The sequence below is a fragment of the Cucurbita pepo genome, chromosome LG03 (genome assembly GCF_002806865.2).
Source record: "Cucurbita pepo subsp. pepo cultivar mu-cu-16 chromosome LG03, ASM280686v2, whole genome shotgun sequence".
Taxonomy (NCBI): domain Eukaryota; kingdom Viridiplantae; phylum Streptophyta; class Magnoliopsida; order Cucurbitales; family Cucurbitaceae; genus Cucurbita; species Cucurbita pepo.
Window position 1 is genome coordinate 7,071,548 of NC_036640.1, and position 10,311 is coordinate 7,081,858.

Consider the following 10,311-nt stretch of genomic DNA (forward strand, 5'->3'; position numbering starts at 1 on the left):
TTCTTTACCTCCATGTGAGTCTTGTCTTGAGGGTAAAATGACTAAACGATCATTTTGCGAAAAAGGCTATAGAGCCAAAGAAACCTTAGAACTCGTGCATACAGATCTCTGTGGTCCAATGAATGTCAAAGCACGAGGAGGGTATGAATATTTCATCAGTTTTATTGATGATTATTCAAGGTATGGCTATCTTTACCTAATGCATCACAAGTCGGAAGCTCTTGAAAAATTCAGAGAGTATAAGACTGAGGTTGAGAATCTATTAGGTAAAACTATTAAAACACTTCGATCAGATCGAGGAGGAGAGTACATGGATTTAAGATTTCAGGACTATATGATAGAACATGGAATAAGGTCTCAACTCTCAGCCCCTGGTGTGCCTCAACAAAATGGTGTATCAGAAAGGAGAAATAGAACTCTATTGGACATGGTTCGGTCCATGATGAGTTTCGCTCAATTACCCGATCCGTTTTGGGGATATGCAGTGGAGACTGCTACATACATTTTGAACATGGTTCCTACTAAGAGTGTTTCAGAAACACCTTATGAGTTATGGAAAGGGCGTAAAGGTAGTTTACGTCACTTCAGAATTTGGGGATGTCCAGCACATGTGTTGTTGCAAAATCCCAAGAAATTAGAACGTCGTTCAAAATTATGTCTATTCGTAGGATACCCCAAAGAGACGAAAGGTGGTTTGTTTTATGATCCTCAAGAAAATAGAGTGTTTGTATCAACGAACGCTACATTCTTAGAGGAAGATCACGTAAGAAATCATCAACCTCGTAGCAAACTAGTATTAAGTGAGATTTCTAAAGAAGTTACTGATAAAACAACAAGAGTTGTTGATCAAGCTGGTCGTTCAACCAGAGTTGTTGATGGAGCTGACACTTCTGGTCAATCACATCCTTCTCAAAAGTTGAGAATGCCTCGACGTAGTGGGAGGGTTATAACTCAACCCGATCGTTACTTGGGTTTGATAGAAACTCAAGTCATCATACCTGATGATGGCGTTGAGGATCCATTGTCCTATAAACAGGCAATGAATGATGTTGATAGAGATCAGTGGATTAAAGCCATGAATCTTGAAATGGAGTCAATGTACTTCAATTCAGTCTGGGAACTTGTAGATCAACCAGATGGGGTAAAACCTATTGGTTGCAAATGGATCTATAAGAGAAAACGAGACCAAACCGGTAAGGTACAGACCTTTAAAGCAAGACTAGTAGCAAAGGGTTATACCCAAAGAGAGGGGGTGGACTATGAAGAAACCTTCTCACCTGTTGCTATGCTTAAATCAATTAGAATACTCTTGTCTATTGCCACATTTTATGATTATGAAATTTGGCAAATGGATGTTAAGACAGCTTTTCTAAACGGCGATCTTGAAGAGAGTATCTATATGGCTCAACCAGAGGGGTTCATTGAACAGGATCACGAGCAAAGGGTTTGCAAGCTTAAAAGATCCATTTATGGGTTGAAGCAAGCATCTCGATCCTGGAACATAAAGTTTGATACTGCGATCAAATCTTATGGCTTTAAACAGAATGTTGACGAACCTTGTGTTTATAAAAGGATAGTCAACTCTACAGTAGCTTTCCTGGTGTTGTACGTTGACGATATCCTACTAATTGGAAATGATGTGGGAATTCTGACTGACATTAAGCATTGGCTGGCGACACAATTCCAAATGAAAGATTTGGGAGAGGCTCAGTTTGTTCTTGGAATCCAAATTGTTCGAAATCGCAAGAACAAAACACTAGCTTTGTCTCAAGCATCGTACATCGACAAAATGTTGATTCGATATAAGATGCAGGACTCCAAGAAAGGATTATTACCTTTCAGGCATGGAGTTCATTTGTCGAAGGAACAAAGTCCTAAGACACCTCAAGAAGTTGAGGATATGAAACACATTCCCTATGCATCAGCGGTCGGTAGTCTGATGTATGCTATGCTATGTACCCGACCCGACATATGCTATGCTGTGGGAATTGTCAGCAGATATCAGTCCAATCCGGGACGTACTCATTGGACTGCCGTTAAGAATATCCTCAAGTATCTTAGGAGAACGAGGGACTATATGCTAATGTACGGTGCTAAGGATCTGATCCTTACAGGGTACACTGACTCAGATTTTCAGACCGATGTAGATACAAGGAAATCGACATCAGGATCTGTCTTCACTCTGAACGGAGGAGCAGTAATATGGAGAAGCATAAAGCAAGGTTGCATTGCTGATTCCACCATGGAGGCTGAGTATGTTGCTGCTTGTGAAGCAGCGAAAGAATCTGTATGGCTTAGGAAGTTCTTAACTGATTTGGAAGTCGTTCCAAATATGCATCTTCCCGTCACTCTTTATTGTGATAACAGTGGAGCAGTTGCAAATTCAAAAGAACCAAGAAGCCATAAGCGAGGAAAACATATTGAGCGCAAATATCATCTCATAAGGGAGATTGTGCAACGAGGAGATGTGATCGTCACACAGATAGCTTCAGAGCACAACATTGCTGATCCATTTACAAAGCCCCTCACGGCTAAAGTGTTTGAAGGGCACCTAGTGAGTCTAGGACTACGAGTTATGTAATCTAGGGCAAGTGGGAGAAAAGGCATGAGTATGTGATGCCCTAGTTTATTGTATTTCTCTCTACTCAACGTTATAAAACCCCACTAGAGTTTTAGTCCAAGTGGGATTTTGTTGGGTTTTATGTCCTAAAACTCATAGTTTGTAAACAAAGATATATTCTATTTTCAATAAAGTTATTATTGTTGTTTATTCAGTAAAAATTGTTATTGAATAAAGTGAACTTTACGATCATTAATCTAAATCCAATAAACTAAGAACACTCTGGCTATAGTATGATTACTTGAACTATATGTAGAGACATAAGAGTGGATCAAGTTCAAGTATATAGTCAAAATGATCTATAGTATAAGGATAAGGCTGAGTACCTTATTCTGGGGACACTATGGATGCGGCCCACTTTTGTATATGATATAAACAATGTGATCACTAAATTGTGCATGTGGAGACATGTGAGTGGGGGCGTCCTATGCAATGAGTATTGCATAAGATCGGACCATGAAGAAAACCACTCTCACTTTATAAAGTCGTTTACTGTTGAGACTGATTTTCTTTTCATTCGATAACCTAGGTAACTCGGTTTTAATCCTGAGCTAACCATGAACTCCTGTTTATTCGGAATTATCCTTAGATTTGCATGGGTGAGAGTGGCTCTAGTTCGCCGACTCAATAGGCCTCCCATTTCAGGGGTAAGACTGGGTGAATGGCTGGGGACGTGGGGTGCAAGATGGAATTCACTCCTACCCACTTTTAGGGATAGAAGAAAGGTAGTTCCCTTAAGCACTGACTCCAGGTCTTGAACAAGGGGCCCCACCCTCTCATTGGCCTGAGAGGGATTCGGTTTACTGGTTGGACCACAAACCAATTGTTCATTAGAGGATCAGTGAGACATAAGGAACAAGAAGTAACTTCAGGGGTAAAACGGTAAATTGACCCAGCTCTAGTTACGAACAACCTGTGAAGGATCGACTTACTAATCATGGTTATATCAAATGGACAGAAATATATCTATAGTGAGGGGAGTGCAACTACTAGTCTATAGTGGAGTGTCCTAGTAGTTAACGAGTGTTGGTTAACATGGTTAATGAGTTTAACCGGTTAATCTTGGATCGTTGGAGCCCATGATCTATAGGTCCATTAGGTACCTCTGCTAGCTCATATCGGACTAAACCATAGAACAGTGTGACGAGTGAGTTCGAAGTGTTCGAATTTAAATTAGGAAATATGCGCTACATATATACGATATATTTAACCGCGTTTTTGTTTTATTTACGAATTAAACAAAAAGAGAGAATCTGAGATATTTAAATAAGATTTAAATATCTTAATCAATTATGTGTCGGAATTGATTGGGATTGACATTTGAATTAATATTAAATATTAATTAAATAGTTTAATCAATCATTTAATGTTACTTTAATTTGAAACTCATTATTCAAGTTAATTGTTGAATTAGAATGAAGAAAGTCAAAATGTTGACTTCATTTAATGTAAAATTCCATGTTAGGGAAATTATGAGTGTCAAAATTTGGTTAATTCAAACATGCCAAAATCAGAGTTAAAACGGAGAATTTACGCAAAAGGAGCAAAAACCCCTCAGCCTAGTTATACCGGATCGCCGCAGACCGGGTTGGCCGCCACGAGTCAAGCGCGCTCGGGTTGGGCCGCTGAGAGCACGCACGATGGGCCTCGCAAGCTGCGCTGCAGGCCGCGCAGGTTTTTCTCCCCCAATTTCGTTTTGGACGCCTACAACCATCCTCAAACCTCGTAGATCTACTCAAGATGAAGTCATAGATGGTCATCTTCTACACATTTGAGAGTTCTCGAAAAGAAACGCATACAAAACCCTTACCCAAAGTGATGCCTCGATTCTCCGCCTCCTTCCGCCCCTTTCGACCCCTTTGTTTCCATTGACCTCAAACTGCAAGCCTCAGCATTAAGAATCCTCTAACTTTTCTCCTAATCGACCGGTGGACGCTTGTGGGTTTCAAGCGCAGAGTCTCTAGCCGATGTGGGCTTGCAACGAGTTCTTTTACCCTTGAATGGCCTTGAAAATGGGCAAGTCGAGCTGCCTTTCGTGCGGTCGTCAGCGGTGGCAGGGTACGGTCGCACTTGCCACATGCTTCCTTCTTTACTTTAGTTTATTTATTTGTTTTATTGCTATTACCGAGCCGGTATTACATCATCGTACCAAAACTCTATTTGCCCAAAACTCTATTTGCCGCCCACAACTAACATATATTGTCCACTTTGGACCGTTATGTATCACCGTTAGCCTCACGGTGTTTAAAAAACATCTGTTATAGAGAGGTTTCCACACTCTTATAAGGAATGCTTTGTTTCTCTCTCCAACCGATGTGAGATCTCGCAATCCACCCCCTTAAGATCCCAACATTTTTGCTGACGCACCTCCCGGTATCTGGCTATGATACCATTTATAACATTTCAACCCCACAACTAATAAATATTGTCCGCTTTGGCCCGTTACGTATCGCGATTACCCTCACGATTTTTAAAAACGTTTATTAAAGAGAGGTTTCTATGCCCTTATAAAAAGCGTTTTGTTTCCCTCTCCAACCCATGTAGGATCTCACAACACATCTCTAGATGTATCACGTATTAAAATTGATACGTGTGATATTTAATATTTGTGAAGGATCATATATGTGATTTTTCTTTTCTTTTTTTTCTTTTGTTTTTGACACTTTTGCTGTCCTTACGACATTAAAGTCTTTAGTATGGAGTTAGTGTGTACCAAAATATACAACTAATGCACAAAAGTATTTAGAAACTTGGAATATATTTCTCCCACTTATTACAACACATAGAACAAGACCCAAACATAACACACATATATATGCCTTATTTAAATGAAATCATACATAGATAATTGGCAAATTATTTATACGTATAGTACCCCATAACTGAGTGCAGCAATATGGCTAGGGTTCTTCACTGCCTTCCATAAGGTGAGCATCAATGTCTTTAGACATCTCAACACAAAACTGAAGCATAGTATGTGAATCGGGGATCTCATCATGTAGCTTTTCATATTCTAAAACCCAATGAATCACACTTCCCTTCTCCTTTGGAATGCATTGGATATGGAACTTGAAACTCTTGTATTTCTCCCTAAGGTCTCCCTCGATCACGATGAAAGTGATCGAATTATTCTCTTTGTCGACAGCTTCGATTCTCTCCTTTGCTATTCTAGCTTTCCCTTCTGCAAGTTTCGTGTTAAAATGTTGTTATTACAAGCATTTGAAAAGTCATTCTAAACAAGCCCTTAAAAAAGAAAAGGTTGAAAAAATTTTAAAAAATGATGAACCGTGAAAATATCTCCAGCAGATGATGGAGCCAACTTCGCCCCATTCGCCTTCGAGTAGGTCGACTCCGTGCACTTTGTCGGTAGACACATTGGAGATATGGTGGGTTCTTTTGTGAAATATTTCATGGAACTTTGAAGCTGAAGCTCTGATATGTACATCAGTTTCAAGCTTTCCACAGAGACCCATGATATTTTGATTTAAGCCAAGAAAGATAAGGCAATGCCAAACATGTCTCTTCTTGGACTCATTTATAGAGAGGGATTTATGTGGATTTCACATTTCTGTCCACTTATGTCATTTTGAATTAAATCGAATAATGTTTTTAATTATTTCAACCTTCAATAACTCTTATTTAAATTTGGTAAGTTTTGACCTTTGATTGAAGCATACCCAAAACAATCGAAATAGAATGAAATACTCTCAAAATACACTTTATACTAAAATACTTCAATCACAAGAAAAAATTATATATCATACGTCGACAATGTACTTATCATATGACACATAACTATTTCTAACCGTTTATTAACTTTTTAATACATGACTGTCACATTCTATGGTTTCACTATGAGGCCGACGATAATACGTAACGAGCCAAAGTGGATAATATCTATTAGCAGTAGACTTGAGCTATAATAAATGGTATAAGAGCCAGACACCGGGCAGTGTGCCAGCGAGGACGTTGGACTCCCAGTGGGGTGGATTGTGAAATCCCACATCGGTTGTGTAACGGCCTAGGTAAAGGTTTCCACACCCTTATAAAAGACGTTTTGTTCTCATTCCCAACCAACGTGGGATATTACAGGTTGGAGAGGGGAACGAAGCATTTCTTGGAAGGGTGTAAAAGCCTCTCTCTAACAAACGTATATTAAAACTATGAGGCTGACACCGATAAGTAATAAACTTAAGCGGACAACGTCTGTTAGCGGTGGGCTTAGACGGTTACAGGTACCATTTAAGTTGTATTGATTGAATTTTTTGAGTCATCAAAATACCATTATTTAAAAATAGTTTGAATCACATCATTCATAATTCATCATTTACAAATATGGTAACGATTATTTAGAAATAATTTAAAATATTATCGATCACATAATTCACAATGACACAATTAAATAGTATTATATGATAACAATTATTTTGCCTCTACTTTAATTAGAATTGGAAAATTGGAAGGGGATAGAAATGTAAGGTCACACTCATTTTGATTATTTTTTTTTCTTCTCAATTTAATACGATCCATTATACGAAAAATTCAAGATTATTAGCGTAATTAACTGGAACAATATGTGGTTGATATACAGAAAATCCATATTCAAGTAATAATCTAAGTCATATGGTATATGAATAAGATTGGATATCATATCTGGATAACTATGATCTATTTAGTAATGGTTACAAATGATTTGATCTAAATCGTGGGGTATCTTATAAAATGAATTTGAAAAAGAATGAACTACAAAATATTTAATCTCTTTATAAATTTGTTGTTCGAAAAAATTAATAGTTCCTAACATTTTTCATGAATGAGAATAATTTTTGCAGTCCATTCCTATATTTACAATTTCGGAAAGTTGACCAACTAGGGAGGTGAGAATATATTTCACAACATAGAATTCACCTTAACAATGGGAACCCTTTCATTGGTCCGAACAAGATCATCATACCCAAAATCTATCTTCCTGGTATGCATGTAACATCCCAAGCCCACAGCTAACATATGTTGTTTGCTTTGGACTGTTACGTATCACCGTTAGTCTTATGATTTTTAAAAAATGTTTGTTATAGAGAGGTTTCCACACTCAACGTTTCGTTCCACCTTCAACTAATGTGGGATCTCAGAATCTACCCCCTTAGGGTCCCAACGTCCTCGTTGCTACACCGCTCGGTATCTAGCTCTAATACCATTTGTAACATTCCAAGCCCACAACTAACAAATATTGTCCGTTTTGGCCCATGACGTATAGTCTTTAGCCTCACAATTTTTAAAATGCGTATATTAGGGAGAGGTTTTCATTCTTATAACGAACATTTCGTTTTCCTATCCAACCGATGTGAAATTTCATCATACACCTCTAGATGTATCATGTATTAAAATTGATATTTTCTACTTGTGCTATCATCATACACATGATTTTTCTTCTTTTTTTTTTTTGACACTTTTGATGTCCTTACGACATTAAAGTCTTTAGTATGGAGCTAGTGTGTATGAAAATATACAACTAATGTACAAAAGTATTTAGAAACTTTGGAATATATTTCTCCCACTTATTACAACACATAGAACAGGACCTAACATAACACATACGTATGCCTTATTTAAATGAAATCATGCCTAGATAATTGGCAAATTATTTATACGTATAGTACCATAGAACTTAGTGCAGCAATATGGCTAGGGTTCTTCACTGCCTTCCATAAGATGAGCATCAATGACTTTAGACATCTCAACACAAAACTGAAGCATAGTATGTGAATCGGGGATCTCATCATGTAGCTTTTCATATTCTAAAACCCAATGAATCACACTTCCCTTCTCCTTTGGAATGCATTGGATATGGAACTTGAAACTCTTGTATTTCTCCGTAAGGTCTCCCTTGATCACGGTGAAAGTGATCGAATTGTTCTCTTTGTCGACTGCTTCGATTCTCTCCTTTGTTACTCTAGCCTTCCCATTTGCAAGTTTCCGTGTAAAAATGTTGTTATTACGAGCATTTGAAAAAGTCATTCTAAANTCTTTAGTATGGAGCTAGTGTGTATGAAAATATACAACTAATGTACAAAAGTATTTAGAAACTTTGGAATATATTTCTCCCACTTATTACAACACATAGAACAGGACCTAACATAACACATACGTATGCCTTATTTAAATGAAATCATGCCTAGATAATTGGCAAATTATTTATACGTATAGTACCATAGAACTTAGTGCAGCAATATGGCTAGGGTTCTTCACTGCCTTCCATAAGATGAGCATCAATGACTTTAGACATCTCAACACAAAACTGAAGCATAGTATGTGAATCGGGGATCTCATCATGTAGCTTTTCATATTCTAAAACCCAATGAATCACACTTCCCTTCTCCTTTGGAATGCATTGGATATGGAACTTGAAACTCTTGTATTTCTCCGTAAGGTCTCCCTTGATCACGGTGAAAGTGATCGAATTGTTCTCTTTGTCGACTGCTTCGATTCTCTCCTTTGTTACTCTAGCCTTCCCATTTGCAAGTTTCCGTGTAAAAATGTTGTTATTACGAGCATTTGAAAAAGTCATTCTAAATAAACCCTTAAATGATACGTATTTTGATAATTTAACGTATGGATTTGTCCGTCTTAAAAATATAAAAAAAAAATAAAAAAATAAAAAAAAAAAACTTAACTTTATACATTAGTATTTAAAATCTCAACGTCTAAGCTCTCCATAATGCATCATTAAAAGACAATTATAGAAAATAGAAGGTTGGAATTAATAATGTATAACCTACTACATTATAACCCTAGCCTTAATTAAGTCTTATATAACCCTAGCCTTAATTAAGTCTTATAGTGGTTGTTTAATTATATCATATTGTTCATACCCACGTAACCAAATTAGTGTTAAATTGGAATTCATATTTTAATTATTCCTTAGTTGAAAGATGAAAACTACGCCCATAGACTAACACGAGTTATTTCTGTATATTTTGTCTTCACTCACATGCATCTTAAAAAAATGAAAATTTTCGAGGAGCTCATCCAACATAAAATTGCTCAAAGCAAAACATGTTTAACTATGAAGTTTCTATTATTGAGCAACGGAAAGAAAAAAAAAAGAAAAAAAAACTGCAACTTGCTCATATAAGCAGTAACTTTGAATTCTTTGATTTTCTTAGTTATCACATTTTCTCTCGTTCGAGTGTGGTTTCAATTCGTTTTTGTACTTCGTCTTTACTTGGTCACATTTTTTAAGTTTCATCTCCAATGGGTTTTATGTCTTCCATGTTTCAATGGGNGAGGATAAAAATGTGAAATTCAACTCCCAATAGATGCAATATTGCATCATGTGTGAGAGTAAGCCTTGTCGTTAAATAGCAATATCCTTATAGTTGTTGGTTACAATTTGAGCAACTTGTTCTTCTAAGTAACTCAATGCCATGGCTCTCTATGGAAAGTTGGAGACGGATGTAGAAGTGAACGCTTCAGTTGAAAAGTTTCATGAAATATTTCATCAAAAGCTTCACCATATGTCCAACATCTCTCCCGATAAAATACAAAGCATCGAGTTACATGAAGGCGAATGGGGCAAAGTTGGCACTATCCTCTATTGGCACTACTTTCATGGTTTGTTCATTTATATTTCTATCCGTTCGAAACTTCTTTTTTTTTTTTTTTTTTTTTTTTTTTTTTTTTTTTTTTTTTTT

General features: G+C 36.9%; 3 protein-coding genes and 1 pseudogene across 3 annotated transcripts; 1 reads left to right on the forward strand and 3 right to left on the reverse strand.

The window, feature by feature from the left end:
* Nucleotides 1-5,350: 5,350 nt before the first annotated feature.
* Nucleotides 5,351-6,137, reverse strand: LOC111791364 (MLP-like protein 43). The gene is made up of 2 exons (XM_023672662.1): nucleotides 5,907-6,137; nucleotides 5,351-5,801 (listed from the first exon to the last, which is right to left on the reverse strand). The coding sequence occupies exons 1-2, from the start codon at nucleotides 6,091-6,093 to the stop codon at nucleotides 5,521-5,523; spliced, it is 468 nt and encodes a 155-aa protein (XP_023528430.1). The 5' UTR covers nucleotides 6,094-6,137; the 3' UTR covers nucleotides 5,351-5,520.
* A 2,165-nt stretch (nucleotides 6,138-8,302) lies between these two features.
* On the reverse strand, nucleotides 8,303-8,635 carry LOC111789752 (MLP-like protein 34). The gene has a single exon (XM_023670433.1). The coding sequence runs from the start codon at nucleotides 8,633-8,635 to the stop codon at nucleotides 8,303-8,305; it is 333 nt and encodes a 110-aa protein (XP_023526201.1).
* Nucleotides 8,636-8,852: 217 nt separating this feature from the next.
* On the reverse strand, nucleotides 8,853-9,185 carry LOC111789754 (MLP-like protein 34). Its single transcript, XM_023670435.1, has one exon. It carries the CDS (start codon nucleotides 9,183-9,185, stop codon nucleotides 8,853-8,855), a length of 333 nt encoding a protein of 110 aa, XP_023526203.1.
* An 842-nt stretch (nucleotides 9,186-10,027) lies between these two features.
* LOC111791531 overlaps nucleotides 10,028-10,311 on the forward strand; it is a 1,358-nt pseudogene continuing 1,074 nt past the window's right edge.

Excerpts from the sequence above, each read along its gene's own strand:
- LOC111791364 (XM_023672662.1), bottom strand. The coding sequence starts at position 6,093 with ATGGGTCTCTGTGGAAAGCTTGAAACTGATGTACATATCAGAGCTTCA. Across the intron at positions 5,802-5,906 it reads CTGCTGGAGATATTTTCACG|AAGGGAAAGCTAGAATAGCA; the intron begins GTTCATCATTTT and ends CGAAACTTGCAG.
- LOC111789752 (XM_023670433.1), bottom strand. The coding sequence starts at position 8,635 with ATGACTTTTTCAAATGCTCGTAATAACAACATTTTTACACGGAAACTT.
- LOC111789754 (XM_023670435.1), bottom strand. The coding sequence starts at position 9,185 with ATGACTTTTTCAAATGCTCGTAATAACAACATTTTTACACGGAAACTT.